This window comes from Myotis nattereri (assembly GCF_964212035.1).
Source record: "Myotis nattereri genome assembly, chromosome: 2".
Taxonomy (NCBI): Eukaryota; Metazoa; Chordata; class Mammalia; order Chiroptera; family Vespertilionidae; genus Myotis; species Myotis nattereri.
The window spans coordinates 139,059,650-139,078,225 of record NC_138076.1 but is presented as its reverse complement, the minus strand read 5'-3'; the positions used below and the strand labels follow the sequence as shown (position 1 = coordinate 139,078,225).

Genomic DNA, 18,576 nt, shown 5'->3' with positions numbered 1-18,576 from the left:
TGGGAAATTACAGAAAGAACAATTATAAGTTTTTTCATTAGGAGCTGTTTTGATGAACTCTCACACCGTCCAGCTCCATCCTGCCTGGGATATGCATCATCTCTTTGTCCAGAGTAGCCAAGCTGTACATGTTTCCTGCCCGTTACTCATTCACTTGCCATCTTGGTTATTAGGATTGTCTTGATATCGTGGTGCCTGTGTTCGAGTAACCTTCACTTTATTTAATAATGGCCCCCAAGTACAAGAGCAGTGATTCTGGCAATTCGAATATGCCAAAGAGGAGCCAGAAAAGTGCTTCCTTTAAGTGAAAAGGTATGTATGTATAGCAAAAATATCGCATATTTAGGTTTCGGTACTATCTAAGGTTTCCGGCATCCCCTGTGGGCTATTGTACTGCTGAGCCCAGAGAAGATGGTTTCATCTGGCAATGTGGGGGTTTAACTTCACCTCACACAATCTTTTAAATTAATCCTTTTGTTTTTAACCCCTTAACCTTCAGTTTGAACCTTGACAGAAACCCCGGGCCTCCATATCATGAGAAAATCATTTTCTCCTTTAAAAGCAGTTAAATTCAGCACCCGCTTCTCATTTTTTAGTCACAGACGAAAAATCTGCCTTTCTTTTCCATTCTCCCATTTGGTTTATTCTCTTCCGTTCTCTGTTTTTGTGGGGTTTTTATTCTTTTTCAGTAGGGTTTCTAGATGAAGAAAAATACATCTGGGCATTCAATTTGTCATATTTTATTGGAAGTCTAATTGTTTAAAATAAGAAGAAAAGCAGCCTGGTGGTAAAATCCTGGACTTTGGAATCAGATTCCCCATCTTATTAAAGTCAGAGACCACAGAGAAAATGGTAATATTTGTATAGTGTGCTGGGGTGAGTGACAGGACTGAAGTAGACTGTCCCTGAGCAACGCCTCCACCTTGAGACAGTGGTGATCCATCTCATGGCACACATGCCTCACTAGGTGTCTGGGTTGCTCTGTGCATCAACAGGTTTGAATCCTGTTTGGCTTGGTAGTTGCATGACCTTGAGCAGGTTAAGTTCCATTTGTAAACGTGGGGGTGAGGATTATAGTTTCCACTTCTTTTTTTTTTTCTTTAATATTTTATTGATTTTTTACAGAGGAAGGGAGAGGGATAGAGAGCCAGAAACATCAATGAGAGAGAAACATCGATCAGCTGCCTCCTGCACACTCCCCACTGGGTATGTGCAGGCAACCAAGGTACATGCCCTTGACCAGAATCCAACCTGGGACCCTTGAGTCCACAGGCTGATGCTGTATCCACTGAGCAAAACCAGTTAGGGCTAGTTTCCACTTCTTAGTACTCTTTTGAGAATCAGAGGGGCTAGCATATTTGAAAGTGGGAATGCAGTGTATACACACAGTAGGTCAATAATTGTCTACTCCCTTCCTTGACAGCTCCTCCAATCAACTTTACCTCGCTATGTAGGTGCTCACATATTTGTTAATCAAATGCTAAGGTGGACATCATTGTAATACAATAGGGAATACTTTGGGGCCAGGGAATACTTTGGGGTCAGGGAATACTTTGGGGTCAGGGGGTCTTGTATACAGGAGACCAGCATTAAGCAACTGGGCAGAGGAAAAGAGGGAGCCAGGAGGTTAAGAAGTGTTGTAACTTTCTCTGGATTCATGTGGTGACAAGTGTCTTTTGTTATTGGAAATCATTTTGATTTGAGGCTATTAGAAGGAATAAAGTACTCTGTAGGAGTCAGGAAAGTCTAGTGCCTTGTTTCTCAGTTGAAAGGAAACAGCCCAGGTGGCTAAAGATTCTTCTTTATTTTGCAATAGATTTATCTCTGTTCTGCTTAACCCTTATCTTTTCCTGCAGAATAATCTGTTTACAACTTCTCAGGTTTACAATCCTTCCTAGGGCCAGGGGCATGCCACTATTTCTCACTTCAGATTTGGAAATGCACATCTTTCATTTAAAACAGAAAATACTGCCACACCAAAATGGAACGTGTTTGGCATACTCCTAAGGCAAATGAGATGGCACATGAATTTCGCTAACATGTAAAAAACAGGGAAAGAGCTTGAAGAATGGTAAACCCAGATACTACTTTATATCGCCTTTCTCTTAATTTTCTTCAGCTTCCTCTTTTTCTCTTTTCATCAGGTCTTCATTTTTTTTTTTTTCTTTCTTATCAATAAGAGGTACACAGAAACTCCAAAGAGGCAAATTGGTAGGGAGGAAATGTGCAAGCCCATTCTTCTTTTTGCTTCTGGTCCGGTGGGGAGTGAAGCCCTTATCTCAGTGGGGTTAACTACCCCAGAGGCCTGTCATTCACCCCCAGGAAGCATTTCCCAATTCTGCCTGCAATACCTCCTACCACTCCTCCTACTCTCTCAGCTGCCAGGAAATCCTGGAGCAGTCTTTGCCCTGGAGCCGCTTGTGTTGTTAATAATCAGCGATTGAGTTGAGTTGAAACAATACAAAACTAAAACTCACATTTCAGGGGCCTCCCCGCATACCCCGGGGTTGCTGGCTGCCTCTGTGGGCCAGAGGCGAGGCCGCCTCCAGCACCAGCTGGCTCTCCAGAGATTTGCCCAGAGACGCTGAGCACAACTTGTTTGCCTGACAACTGAGAGTGGGATGGGCCCATGGGCCTCATCCCAGGGGCCCTGTGTGTGAGAGAAGGGAGGCCGTGCTGCAGTTTGAGGGCGCTGTTCCTGGGAACCGCGAGGTGGGCAATGCTTGGAGAGGTTGGATTTCTTGCAGGGCCACCGTCACCACGCGCAAGGGCACAGTGACGCCTCCCCTCTCCCCCCATTTCACTATCCGAACCCCCTACCCCCACTCCAGCCTGTTGCTTCCTCCGCGGCTCCAGGTCGGTTTTTCCCGGCGACTCTAGTGTGACTTCCAAACTCCTAGGCTGCGACTCACCTCGCCATTAGCCCCCGCCTCCCGCCTGCTGCCCTCAGGCCCCAGGGAGCCTCCAGCACCCCGATCGTCGCCTGCGAAGTGCACTCGGGGGCCGCAGATCGCAGGTCCTGCAGGGGGCAGGGGCCGCTAGCGGCGATGAAGCCGTCTTGGCTGCAGTGCCGCAAAGTCACCGGCGCCGGAGGGCTCGGGGGACCCCTGCCCGGCTCCTCCCAGGCTCGGGGAGCCGGCCCGGCCCGCAGGGCGTACGTGGCCCCGGGTCCGCGGAGCGCCCTCGGGGGCCGCGGCTGCCGCGCGCTTTCCTCGGGCGGTGGCGGCGAGTACAAGACCCACTTCGCGGCCTCGGTGGCGGACCCCGATGGGTTCTGGGGCAAAGCCGCGGAGCAGATCAGCTGGTACAAGCCCTGGACCAAAACGCTGGAGAACAGACACCCTTCCACCAGCTGGTGAGTGACTCCTGTGCCCACCCCGATCTCTGGCCTCGACGTCCCCTGCTCGGGGAACCTGGAGTTCTATTAGGAATGGAAATCGAGGCTGGAGATGTGCGCTCAGACCCTTCAGTTTGTGTTTAATTTCAATTTCACAGCTTTCTTGCCTGCTCTTGAGGAATTCGGTTATCTATTGTGAGTCCAGTTTCCTGTAGACAGTTTACCTGTATGGCAGGGCTCTGCGCGGCACTGGGATGTTAAACTGATTAAATCAAGGGCCTGTCTCCAGGAACAGCACAGCCTAACATGGGAGAAACCCATGTAAACAAATGCAAGCACTCTATTAAACTAGGGAAATACGGCTAAGTAGCCATGGGGAGAAGGGGATAGTCAATCAGTAAATTCACACCCAAGTAGGGTTGGGGAGGGTGGGTATGTCTTCTCAAAGTCCTCAAGTACCTAAGACTTAAAGACCAGGAGCTGGAAATCAGGTTGAAATTGGACTGCTTCTGATTGTGTTAGCTGAAGAGGTGGGAGAGGGGCTGTCAGTCAGGGCTGGGTCGGGAAGGGTTTCATGTGTCGTGGCCAGGAGCTCCACAGCCCTGTTCTGTGTGTGAAGCTGGAGTATGGGAGTGCCCAGAAAGAATGCAGATAGAGGCCACGTGGTGCTAGAAATCATGGTAGGCGCAAAAGCTTTTCTTCTAGAGCGGCAATTATAAGTAGTTATAAACATTTTTTTTATATATTACAACAATCAGAGATACTTTATAGAATAAACACCAACTTGCTAGAATAGTGAGGGTGAGACACAGATTGTGAGAACTGAGAATGGTGGCTAACTTTTTGGGACATGCGCCTCACCGGTATGACTGTGGTTGCTTTCCTCTGCCAGCCATTAGGGAGCAATGTTTCCTGAAAAAGTTTTAGAAGCACTGCAAGAAGGTTTCCCATTTCCAAGTTCCCAGCAGTGAGATGGGGAAAATGACATGGTCAGGTTTGCATCTGACAAATGTCTCCTTGTTGAAGGCAGGGAACCTGGAGTGGGGAAGGGTAAGTGGACCAGGGCTGATCTGTGTTGCCACCCTACCCCGTCCTGTCCTGTTTGAAATTCAATGTTTGCATGGTTTTCCCTTTAGAATCTGAGGGCCTTTCCTCTTCCAGTTCTTATTTTGACAGTAGTGTTTGACTCATCCTCTTTTACATGCCTGGCAGTGACCTATACACCAATGAGTAATACGTGGCCCCTGCTTTTTGGGAATCATGACGATTGAGAGCTGGAACCAGAATATTGGGTTTGAGTCCTGGCTTTTGCAGTTCCTGGCTGTGTGTTCCCAGGCATGTTACTTAATCTCTCTGTGCTTCAATTTTCATATATATAAATGTAGAAATAGTATGAGGATTACCTAAATAAAGAATTAAGACCCTGACTTGAATGAAATAGACCCTGTAAAAGTTAAAGGAAGAATAGGTATTTTGCACTCATGCCACAATTATTTTAGGAGCAGGAAACCCTCCTAGTGTTTCTTAGATCAAAACACAGATTATTTCCTCTCCTAAGAGTGTGTTCTCAAAGTTCTGTCATAAAGTATGGTACTGAAATGATTGATGTGACCATCTCTTCCATAACACTGCAAAGAACTCAAGAAGTCACTGGGACAGTCCAAACAAAAACAAGGGCCAAACATAAGGCAGTGGCCAAGCATACATGGAGGAGAAAGGACAACAACTGAATGATGTTATTCAGTCAAATAATATTATTCTAACACTACTATTCGGTCAAACACTACTGAAAAAACAGAGTCTTGAGGAAATCTTTAAAAGTGGTTCACAATGAATAATAAGGATTAGATGTGAGAAGAGGGGAGGACCATTCCAGACTATGAAAACAGCATTGGCAAAGGCCTTGAGTTATATAATAGCTCAGTAAATTCTATAAAACTGAAAGCAGGCTAATGTGGCTGAGACTTAAGGAATGACAGGAAAATTATCAAGAAATGGAAGAAGAGAGCCATATTCCTAGTGGTCTTAGGAGTCGTGTTAAGGATTTGAACATTTTTTTTTTTTTCCTCCCACATAACGCATGTCATATAATGTGATTAAAACATGAGTGTCCTACTCTTTTTTCACTAGAACAAGACAGCTTTTAGTTCAACCCTGTTACCAGACTAAATGGGTCTATTTGAGCACATTAAAGCGCAATCAAACACAAGAGGAGTTTGCAGCCAAGAAAGTAAAGTATTAGTTGAGGAAATGGTGCCAAGCTTGGAGTCTCAGGTAAACTAATGTTCAAAGATCTGGCTCCCCAATGGCTTCCAGGGCATGGGTGATATAGGGGAAAAATCATTAATCATGGTGGTTAAAGGAGTTGGGATCCTGGTTCTACTGATTGGCAGGGACCAGGAAAGGGAGGAGGTGATCACTGTGTCAAGTGCTGATGTTCTGCCTGGTGTCCTGAGGCTGTGGAACAGTTAGGGTAGGGTCTTTCTGCATTCATGGGCCTGGGACTGAAGCTCAATGAATTAAAAATGCTATCTTTACTTGGAAGGAAACTCTGTTTTGTGGTCAACAGACCTGAGGCTTTGGTCTTAAGACACATTAATACTGAACAGAATGTGATGTCCTACGGACTTAATGATTAAGGAAGGGAGTGGACTTGGACAGAAAGGAGAAAAGTTCAAAGGAGAAAGGATCATGTTAAAGAAATGGAGTTTCTGTGAAGTTACAACTCCAGCTCTAACACTTACCTTGGGTTTTCTTCAATATTTTCATAATGTTAGTATCAATTTCTTAGGATTGTGTGGGGGAAGGGAACTTATAAAATGTCCAGGACTGTGCCTGGCACACAGTACTGGGTATTAATGTCTTTTGACTATGGGAGAGATAGTCTCATTAGCTGATGTGGTTCAGGAAGTTTTCAGAGAAATGGTAGCTTTTGAACTGATCATAAAGTGGGACTTAAGGGGAAAAAAACAACTTTTTTTTTTTTTAATGTGGGGAACAAACATGGCAAAGGCATGGAGATATGAAAGAATCAAGTGTGCTTGGAGTATCTAAACAAAACAGTTGGCTTGTAGTGGTTATTTTGAATTACTGGTAATGGAATTCAGAAGGTAGTTTCAGGATGGTTTAAGAAGACTCAGAAAGCATGCTCAGGCATTTGCATTCACCCTCAGGCCATAAGTCACAGTCTGACAGGCTGCAGATAGGTTTTGTTTGATCCAGATGCTGGACATTTTTTTGTTTGTTTATAAAAATTAGTTATCAGTATTTAAACATTGGAAGATCTCATCTAAAATTAAATTTCCTTTAACGAGTCACACTTTGGACTTCTCCTGAAAAGAAAACAAAAAGCGGACCATCTGTCAGCAGTGGGTCAGCATTTTCCTGTGGTAACACTTGGCTGGAACTGAGTAGCTGCTGTTCCAGGCAAAATTAGACATAGTGACTGGCTGGCTGGGGTGCAGGGAAGAAAAGAAGTTGTGGTGACTGCAAGAATATGAGTCAAAAGTCCAAGTGGAGGAATTGATTGAGAAATTAAAGATAATCGGTTGAAAATGTGAGAGGGAATTGATGTAGAATTATGGTTTTGACTATAAATTGCAAAGAGATGAGAGTTAAAGCCTGGTGGATGTTGAGTGTAGGGAGAGAAAGAGGAGGAAAAATACTGTGGAATGGTTGGGACTTGTTCAAAGAAGTAGAAGCAAGAGTAGGGTATTTTTGTGTCATGGAGTATGAGAAAGAGGAGAGGGAAGAGTAGGGGAAGTCCATAGCGGTCATGGCTCTAGAGTTGTTGTAAGGCTATTGACGATTGAAAGATCAGTTTTGACTCAGAAATCATCAGTGACTTTTAATAATGTCATATCAATGGAGAGATGAAGGCTAAAGCCAGAACAGTGCATTTCAGAGTGAACTGATGATAGGTAAACACATGGATGTATTTGACAGTGACCTAAGGGAAATAGAATAAGAGATTGTGAAGGTGCCCAGGTTCCCTAAAAGATAGTTTCCTCACTCTCTACTTTTCTCCTCTGCCCCATTTAGGAGAAACCCATGTTTAAAAGGCAGAAGTGAAAAAAATCTGTGAAACAGGAATAAAGGGAATTTTGCTTAATTGAAACTATTCCTCATCAGCAGGGCTCCCTGTTTTTGCAAGTTGAACTTTGTGGCTTATTATTATATTTTTCTTTAGATACTAGAAGTTCATGAAAGAAACAAGATGGACGTTTAAAAGATGGAATAAAGAACTACTCAGCAGATCTATATGCTCCTGTTATAGCTATTCAGCTAGATAGCTAAACATTTGATTGTGAGATTGACAGGGCAGAAGAGACCGTGGGAAGTAATTTAATTCCCTACTGAATTTTGGTTCTTTGGCAAACAATTTCTCAGGCACATTTCAACTGTTAGGGAAATTCAGTCTTTTTTAAAGCCTTAGTAAGATTCTGAGAAATTTCCTTTATATGTTCAGATTTTATATAGTTATATTTAATTCTTTTGAAGGTCAGAGTTTTTTTTTTTTTTAAATATATTTTATTGATTTTTTACAGAGAGGAAGGGAGGAAGGGAGAGAGATAGAGAGTTAGAAACATCGATGAGAGAGAAACATCGATCAGCTGCCTCCTGCACATCTCCCACTGGGGATATGCCCGCAACCCAGGTACATGCCCTTGACCGGAATCGAACCCGGGACCTCTCAGTCCGCAGGCCGACGCTCTATCCACTGAGCCAAACCGGTTTCGGCGAAGGTCAGAGTTTTATCTAAGGATGAAGACTTGCCCCTATTTGTCAAACTCTAGCAGCGGTTCTCAACCTGTGGGTCGCGACCATCGGAAAACACATACAGCTTATCAGATATTCACATTGCGATTCATAACAGTAGCAAAATTACAATTATGAAGTAGCAACGAAAATAATTTTATGGTTGGGGGTCACCGCAACATGAGGAACTGTATTAAAAGGTCGTGACATTAGGAAGGTTGAGAACCACTGCAGGAAATGAATTTATTCATAATATTATGCACAGTATAGGTATATCTAAACTTAAATATAACATTATTATATTTTTAGAAGACACATGGTCAGCATGAAAATGGCCTGTTGGAAATACAGTACTCATCAAAAAGACCAGTTGTAAAAGATGGGCCTCATTTTGTTTCTGAAGGTCAGCAGCTTTTTACTCTGCTGTATCTAATTTTCTCAGTCTGTCCTGCAACTGAGCCTTCAGGACAGAACAGAGAGAACTGCAGGAATGCGGCAATTACATAAGCAAGGATGGATTGCCTGACAAAGGCCACAATCAATGGACAATGGAAATTCAAGCAGCTGCTACCAATCCACAACCAGGTGTGGGGGAAAGCCAAGCTCTGAGCACCTCCTGGAAGGTGGCTTACTTTTCCTTTGTTCATGCCATATACCAGTGATGGTGAACCTTTTGAGCTCGGCGTATCAGCATTTTGAAAAACCCTAACTTAACTCTGGTGCCGTGTCACATATAGAAATTTTTTGATCTTTGAAACCATAGTAAAACAAAGATTTATATTTTTGATATTTATTTTATATATTTAAATGCCATTTAAAAAGAAAAATCAACCAAAAAATGAGTTCGCATGTCACCTCCGACACGCGTGTCATAGGTTCGCCATCACTGCCATATACTGTCATTGAGAAAGAAATCCAGTGGTTCGAGTCATTTCCTCCCTCTCCTTTTCCTCTTCCTCCTTCTTAAAAAAAATAAAATAAAATTCCACTTTTATAAGCAAAAAGCAGCAACTTCATGAAGGAGAGCATTACTTTTCAGTGTGGTGTTACATTTGCAAGAGAAATGTGCGGGAAACCAAGGCATCTTTGTGATAATATATATAAATATTGTAATAACTTCTTAAAATTATGGTTTTAGGAAGCATATCTGAACGTGGAACTCACATTCTTGATCTAAACTATGCGGATAGAGAACTCGTTATAAAAAAGTTTTAATTGTGTTTGCTTTCACTGGCATTGTGGCTAACAGATGTAAGAGACAGTGTACTAATGTAGTAAGGAGAGGTACTATTATAATATCTAGGGAAGTTGAAGTTGAAGTTGAAGTTTTGAGTTGAAATAGTCCAGTTGACAGTCTTACAATAGCTAAAAAAGAAACTCTTTTAAATCCTAAGTTAGAGTTTCATTTATGACTTTTAAGTATTAAATAGTGAATTTTGTTAATTTCAAATGCAAATTGCTCTAAGTGGGAGAAGACCAACTCGTCTTGTAGGTGTTTGACTTCAGAGCTAGCTCTGGACCATAGGAGCACCTTCTCCTTAGGTTTTGATGTTAGAATAACATCTCCAAGGTATAATCTTTCAAGATTTCTCTCCTAAATGGATACATCAGTTAAGTACAATAAACGGGAAGATTAAGAATAAAGAAAGAATGCTAAGTATTTGCAAAAAAAAAAAATTAGTATGATAGATTGATTTTAAAAAAAATTAGGAGCTGGAGGAACATAAAATCGGTATTATTGACTATTAGCTAAATAACTAAGTGAAAGTATTGGAGCTTAGAAAAGTCTACTTTTGCACTAATCTCACTTTGCTTTCTCTACACTTTTTCTTATTTTTATAGGGCTTCATTGATTCTCAATTGAGAGTTAAGTGCTTTTCTAACCACAAATGCCCTGATTTAGCCTTCCTCACAACTCTCCCCTTATCACGGCTGAATAAAGTCTGCCACTATTACTTACCAATGGAAATTTGTCAGATAGCCTGTTTTGGTGAGTGAAGAAAAAGGTTGAGGATCATTATTTGTGGAGAAAATCTGATTTGTTGGTTAAAATGTTGGCTCCACTCTTTGAACTGCACCTTGCCTCGAATAATCATAAAATAGGATTATAAAATTCGGGTTGTGATGGGTATTATTGTTCAGCAATATCTGTTCCCCTCTACTTCTGAGCACAGGAGAAGATAGAATTTCCCCGCCTCAGCATGGCTATGTGATTAGCTTAGCTATGGCCCTTAGAGGAATAAGGCGTGTCAGTGCTTCAGTGCCTAGTGCCTGCCATTTTGTCACAGGCATTATGGAAGCACATGTAGCAGAGAAGTAGCCTGGATTGCTGAGCAGAAATGCATAGATGACATGCTTTGGGAGTCCACTTGAGCCTGCAGTGAAGCATAAGTGAGAAATGAACATTTTTTTCAAGTTACAGAAAGTTTGTGGTTATTATTGTAGTGAATCTAACTGTCCTTATTGATTGAGAAGGAATAACAACTGTATAGGATATTTAAAGTGATTAAGTGTGCTAATAATGTACAGAAGTAGCATCTAGCATATAGTTAAAAGAGCTAAGCTTTATTTGTATCCATGCTATGAGCCAGGTACAATGCTAAATGCTTTAATTTATTTAATACTTATAACAACCTTGCCAGTTTTTATTCTCATGTAATAAGGGTAAAAATAGAGATGCAGAGACTTTAGGCTATTTGCCTAAGCTTATAAAACTATTGAATAGCAGATCTAAGATTTCAACCCAGGCAGCCTGAATTTAGTATCTAGATTCTATCTAAGTACTACATTATATTGTGCTATAGCAATAGCCTCAGTTAATTTTAGTTTTTCTTTCTTTTCTTATCCGTTCTCCATTGAAACCACTAAAAACAACTTTAAAAATCTAGATCTACATCTTAGTAACATTTGGAAAATATCACTATTAAATATAGAATAAGAGGTTTTTGTGTGTGTTTTTTTGGAGGGAGGGGGGAAATTATATTTTATATATAAAATATTTAAAATATGTACAATAGTCCCAAAGGTGAGGGGAGGGGAGGAAGGCTTTATACTAATTATTACCTACTTTAGAAATATTTCCTGGACAGTAGAAAACATTATTCTCCTCTAGTAAAAATGCTCTGTTGGCCCTAACTGGTCTGGCTCAGTGGATAGAGCATCGGCCTGTGGACTGAAGGGTCCCAGTTTCGATTCTGGTCAAGGGCATGTACCTTGGTTGTGGGCACATCCCCAGTAGGGGGTGTGCAGGAGGCAGCTGATTGATGTTTCTCTCTCATCGATGTTTCTAACTCTCTATGCTTCTCCCTTCCTCTCTGTAAAAAAATCAATAAAGTATATTTTAAAAAATGCTCTGTTGGTTTTTTGGCTTAAGGAAAATGAGTAATGACCACATTATTCATTGCTTACAGTATACTTTAATATTATTGTTATGGGAACATAGTGATAAATAACCTAATTAACTCATCTACTTATGAATATTTGAAATTTTTCCTTTCTTCCAATCTGCTAATAAAATAAAATATTAGAACTTGTTGAATTTTATAATTATGGAAGTTAATGAGTTTGTTTATTTTTTAATGCATTCACGTATAATATTCTTTCCTGTTTTTCTTTAATGGCTTTTCATCTTGATTCTAGTGCAGGTGGACAGGCTTATTTATATATGTTCAGTGCAGAGATGAGTTTCTTAGGAATTATATTGCATACAGCTTTCTTAGTTTGAATATGAACAGCTCATTTTTTGAAATTCAGTGTAAGGACAATGAGTTGCGGGCTCTCTCACTTTCCTGTACTGCCGTTGAGTGTTAGGAGGTCAGCCACAAAAGACTTGGTACATTTACAGAATCTGTACTGGATTAGGAAGGATACTTGTATGTGATTATTCTCTAGCTGATGACTGAGCTATTCCTTTCCTTAAAGATGATGCCTTGTATCTCAATAATGATTATGACAACAACAGTAACAACCATGGCAATGATAACAGCAGTTACTGATTATTGGGCACTTGCTCTGGATTAGGACTTATACTAACATTATATATGCATATTTCTTTCAATTCTCCCAACACCTTATCAAATAAAAATGTATTTTTATAGCTGTGCTAACTAAAACACATGTTGAATAGTGATCGACTTAATTTTTTAACCTAGTTGGGTCACATCATATAGCTTAATTTCTGTATTTAGTTGTAACTACACTTTTAACTTCTGTCTGGTGTCATATGACTGTTTAGATGTCAGGACCTAGAAGGTCCAGAAGAATGAGAACAATGTAAGAACTCTAAAAATTTTTGATCAGAGTTGTAACTTCCTTTCTCCTCATTTGTTGTTTATGTTTCTATGTGTCTTCCACCCTCCTCTCATTTTAGAGGAATATATCTTCATTGTTTTCCCAGAGTCAACTTGCACATGTCTTCTTGACAAATGCCTCTTTCGTAAAAAGCACATCACCTTGAATCTTATTTCCCTTTAAGCTAGTTTGGCAAAGAATGCTCAATACTCATCTCCATGTTGTCACTATACATCCACTGTAAATGCTCACCTTCCACAATGCTTTGGTCTTACCAGTAAGTTAACAAATCACCACAAGGTCATGGAAGGGCAGTGATCAGGTCTCAGTCACCTCTGTTATCTCCATAGTGGAATGCACATAACTGTATATCAATTGAATTTATTTTGAAACTTTAATATATGCAGATTAACCTTCTTTTTATAAAAAAAAATATTTTTTATTGATTTCAGAGAGGAAGGGAGAGGGGGAGAGAGATAGAAACATCAATGATGAGAGAGAATCATTGATCAGCTACCACCTGCATGACCCCTACTGGGGATTAAGCCCACAACCCAGGCATGTGTCCTGACCTGGAATCAAAACCTGACCTCCTTGTTTATAAGTCTATGTTCAGATTAACCTTCTTAACCCATTTCCTTAATCTTGATTTGTACATATATTGCATCTTATTACTTGAATTATCCATCCTTCCAGAACCCAAAATGACCCATGAATAAAAGCATCCAAGGGTTGGAAATTCTCTTTATCTTCATGGCTCTAAGTTTTATTACAAGGCAATTGGATCCTTTTGCTCCTCTTTAGCTAATTTATATTTAAGTTGTAGTAGAGAATATTTTACATTGGCATAGGTTCTTAGTCATCAAGCCAAAGACACTTATATTGCAAGGAGGGAAATACTTTACTTCAGTGGTACAGACCAAGTATCCATATGAGTATAGATTGGAAAAGTTGTCTCTTTGGCACATATCAGGCTCTAAGAATTTCAGATTTAAGAGCTGGATCAATATTATGTTACTAGATTGTCATTGTGTAGTACATATGTTAACCAAATATATAAAATTTTATTGATAAAAGTGATAAAAGAAAGACAAATATCATATGATTTCACTTATATGTTGTATCTAAAAATGAGTCAAACCAAACCAAAACAAAAACACACACACAAGTTTACAGATACAGAGAACTGGTCAGTGATTGCCAGAGGGGAAGAGGGATCTGGGCTGGGTGAATTGGCTGAAGAGATCAAAAGGTTCAGACTTCTAATTATAAAATAAATAAGTCATGGGAATGTAATATATAACATGATGTTCATATTTGAAAGTTGCTAAGAGAGTGAATCTTAAAAGTCCTCATCACAGGAAAGGAAATTGTAAGGAAGTATGATGATGGATAGTAACTAGACTTATTGTGGTGATGATTTAGCAATTATACAAATATTAAATCATTATATTTCACACCTGAAACTAATATATTATATGTAATTTGTTCTTCAATGAAAAAAGTAAAAAATGGGTTAGCAATCAAATAATATAAATATTATTTCTTTTAGGACACATTTAGGTACTGCCACAAATGACAACACTCTTAATATTTAAGTTATTTGGAATAAAAGCTGATTTTATTCTGATAAAAGCTTGAATTTAAAAAATGTATATATAAAGCTGAATTTATTGTCAGTTTAAAATGTTGGGTCCTAATTGTTCATGGTCTTGTACATATGTCTACTATAAACATCTCATTATTTAAATAGTTCAAAAGCTGTTTGAAATATGACTGTAATTATAGGCTTAGTGGATATAATTTGATAAAAATTGTATCTTAATTTAATGAAGTTATAAAAGGATTAATGTTCATGTTAAATAAAATCTTATATTAATATATTATTTAATATAAAATTTATAATTAATAAAATACCTTTAATCAGGAAGATTTGATTTTTCTTACTAAGTATCTAGTTAGTTGAAAAACTGTATTTTATGGAAATAATAATACTGTTGCATTAAAATCTCTTAAATCCTCAAGGCTGATCTTACTCTATATGTATATATTTATGTATGTGCATATGCGTGTGTTTGTGAGTGTGTGTTAAGGTGTTATAGGAGACAAAATATATTATTATGATAACAATAACTACAATAATATCCCTTACCATAGTTTTTAACTTTTCAAGAACATACTTCCTTTAAAAATTTTTATTTTTATTTTGTTTATTTTTAATCCTTTCCTGAGGATATGTTTTTATTGATTTATAGAGAAAGGAAGGGAGAGGGACAGAGAGCAAGAGAGAAACATTAATGTGAGAGAGAAACATCAATCAGTTGCCTCCAGTAAGCACCCTGATCAGGAATCAAACCCTTGACCTTTTGGTGTATGGATAATACTCTAACCAACTGATCCACACTGGCCAGGGCAAGGACATAGTTTCTTAAAGAAGAATTTAGGGAGGGTTAAGTAACTTGCTTGTGTTCACTAGGCATGCAGGTGGCAGATCTGGCATGAAAAACCAGAGCTGTTAGACTTCGGAGTGCATAATCTTCCAATTGTATCACATTTCCTCTCTAATCCTGTATTGTCCTCATAATACCTCCTCTCTAATCCTGTATTGTCCTCATAATACTGGTGTTACAGACTTAAAGTAAAGTCACGTGCATGCATACATACATGCATATCTATTTGTTGACCTGTTATATTTATAAAAGTAAAGTTTTTTTGGTTCTAAAATGTATTCATTCATTAACTTATTTGTTCCCTCATTTATTCTTTCCTTCTTTCTCTTGTTCATTCAGCAAATGTTTATTAAATGTCTTCTGTGAGCCAGGCACTAATCCAGGCATTGAATGAGAGTCTAGAGTCTAGACAGTGTATAACTTTGAAGAACAATGTCATACATCAAAGGAAAAACGTGTTTCTGCTTGTAATAACATAGTTTTCATTTACCTGCTTAATAAAAGAAGAGTAATCATGAGTGGTATGGACCATTTAGTTGGTGAACAGCAGCCGTTCTCTAACTAATGAATCCTTTAACAGATAAAAGACTCCACCAATTTAATTTTATCCCTTTGTGTAGCCTCTCATTTTTCTCTTAGATGAGGAAAAGACAAGTAAGAAACAAAAAGAGAATAAAAGAAACAAAAAGAGAATAAAAATAGATAATGAACTTTTGGATATTTGAGCAGGCTTCCCTGTATTCAAGTTTCAAATTATTGAATGTTAATGGAAAATTATTTATTTACGAATATGTAGATAGTAGGGGAGTTGGCAAAGAGAACAAAGATGTAGTTTGTGACATTGTTCTCAGATTATTTTGAGGATAAAGCTAGGAAAAATGGCATAATACATTTTTGTCTACTTTCCTTAACATTTTTAATTTATGCTCAATAATATCTAGTTAGTTATGTTAGGTTTATCTTTGTAGGTATGTCTATGTTATGTTTGTACCTGTGTGTCAGGCTGTTTTGGTGAGAGGTGAAGGTTGGAATTCTGATGAAAGATATAGTGTATTTTAATTAAAAGAGCAGAGATTTTATAAAGATAAGGTTTGAGACCTAGGTTTGACTAATTACTTTTCATTGATATTTCTTTATTCCAAAATAATTCTGATTGAAATTTGGGTTTATGTTTTGTTTCACAAAGAAGTATTATTTTACATTTTATTTAAACTTAGAAAAGCCAAAATAGATGGAAAAATCAGCTGTAGTTCAATATCAAAATATATCCTCAGTATATATATTGGTATATTTCCCTTCAATCTTTCATTTCTTTCCTTTAAAATTTTTATTTTGGAATAATTACAGACTCACAAGAAGTTGCAAAAGTATTACAGAGAGGTCTTTTGTACTCATCACTCAGCTTCCCCCAAGGGTAACATCTTATATAACCACAGCACCTTATCAAAACCAAACTTGATATTGGCAATACAATTCACTAGACTACCACGCTTGTTCAGATTTACCATTTTTTGTAGGCACTCATATTTTTGCCTGTGTACATGTTTGTCTTTCTAAAAAATCTATAATTTATGCATGTTTGTTATTCTGGGCTCTATTTTTCTTCTTACAGAAAAATCCTATATAATAAAGAGGTAATATGCAAATTTACCCTCACACCCTCACAATATGGCTGCCTATGACCAGGCCGGCAGGGGGTTTAGTGAGGGTCGACCAAACAACTGAACAGCAGGCTGCTTGGGGCAACCAGGCAGGCAGGGGGGTTAGAGAGGGACGACCAAACAACTGAACGGCAGGCTGCATGGGGAGATCAGGCTGGCACGGGGGGCAGTTAGGTGTAATCAGGAAGGCAGCCAGGTGAGCGATTAGGAGCCAGTGTTCCAGGATTGTGAGAGGGATGTCCGACTGCCGGTTTAGGCCCATTCCCCGGGATCAGGCCTAAACCAGCAGTCAGACGTCCCCTAAGAGGTCCCGGATTGGAGAGGGTGCAGCCTGGGCTGAGGGGACCCCGTGCCCTCGTGCGCAAATTTCGTGTACTGGGCCTCTAGTATAATTATATTACCCATACTACTTGATATCTCATTTTTTTCAGTTATAGTAAGTTGTGATTTTTCCATTCCTCTATTCCAGTGGTTGGCAAACTCATTAGTCAACAGAGCCAAATATCAACTGTACTTCTTCAAAATAGACTCGTCCAGGCTGAAAACCGACTTCTGCGCATGGGCCACAAAGTTTCAATCGCACTGTACGCGTGCCCGCACATGGTATTTTGTGGAAGAGCCACACTCAAGGGGCCAAAGAGCTGCATGTGGCTTGCGAGCCGCAGTTTGCTGACCACAGCTCTATTCTATTTCATGATTTTCAATGTATGCAGAATATTTTAACATATTGTTTGGTAAATGTAAAATTATTTCACAATCCCATTATGTTGATATTTAAGTGGTTTCTCTGTTTGTGCTATTATGAACAGGCAGATACACTTGCATCTTTGGACAGAATTCCAAAGATTTCTCTCTCTCTGTCTGTTTGCCTCTTCCTATTTCTTTCTTTTCTTCCTTCCTACTGAAGAATTGTTAGATTTCTGAGTCAAAGAGAATTTATATACTTTCTGATGTACATTGTCAAATTTTTTCTCAGAACAGATTAATATTGTGAATAAGGTCCCACAGCCTTTTTCCTTAGGAAATATGTAGAGAATAAATAAAGGTAATAATCTAGTGGACACTGAATACTAGGCTCTGTAAAATCTCAACATCGTGTCATATTTGCTTCAGACCTTTTTATTTAAGCAATAAAACAAAATTGATGTTCCCTTGGTATTTTCCTCAATTACATAGTCTTTATAGAAACAATCTTTGAAGAATTTTAAAGGCTCAATGGGAAAAACAATTTCTTCTTCGATATTCTTAAATGATTGATTGTATTCCTCCTCTTTAATAAGAGCTTGTATTAAACACCTGTCTGTGGACATGAGCTGTGTTGTGCAGAATGAGTTAATGAATGTGGTGTTGGCCTTCTGTGACCCTCAGTGGCAGAGGAGTTTCATCAGAACAGAAGTGTGCCATAAGGCATGAGTTACAGCCTTGAAGAGAAATAAATGGACAGCTAAGGCAAAGATGTAATATGGAAACAGAAAAATATGCAGTCCTAAAGTCCTAAGGTTTAGAGCACGTTAGTTTCAATCTTGACATATTTCTCCCCTCTCTTCTTTCTTTTTCTCCTTGACCAGAGTGAGATAACACCATGTCAGAAAATTGGTTTCCTCCTCCCTGCATGGTGCTGGGCTGCAATCTCTTCTCCTCTGTCCCCCTAGCCCTTTCATTTTTGTTCTTTCTCCATCACTTCATTATTATCATCATCAGTATTAAGTGCTGACAGACATGCATCTTCTCTCCAACAAATACCAGTTGACAATGGAGAATGTGCCTCCTCTTCTGCTCCCTCCTGGTTCTCTAGATAGCTTTGCGGTTTGCAGGGTTACCTTCTTGGGCCTCCGTGGGCATCCTGGTCTGAAGATGTGGTTTTCTGAGAATCTGCCCTGATTTGGAATTTGTTTCCTTATCATGACTTATTTTTGAATTTGTTCCTGAAGCCTACTGCCCCTAAGAGTGTGCTAAGTGCTCTCTTGAAAAGGGCTGTCTAATGAAGTTTACTTTCCTTGAAAATGTACTTTTACGTGTATATGCATTTAGGATTATATTTAAATTTTAATAAATTCATGCTTGGAATTTAAAGGTGTTT

General features: G+C 39.1%; 1 protein-coding gene across 1 annotated transcript in view; it reads left to right on the top strand.

Moving 5' to 3' along the window:
- The first annotated feature begins 2,980 nt into the window (after positions 1 to 2,980).
- The window catches only part of ACSS3 (acyl-CoA synthetase short chain family member 3), a 151,329-nt gene continuing 135,733 nt past the window's right edge, over positions 2,981 to 18,576 (top strand). The window contains exon 1 of the mRNA XM_081084176.1: positions 2,981 to 3,355. Within this exon, the coding sequence (XP_080940302.1) occupies positions 3,048 to 3,355 (308 nt within the window). The 5' untranslated portion in view covers positions 2,981 to 3,047. The remainder of the gene's footprint in view (positions 3,356 to 18,576) is intronic.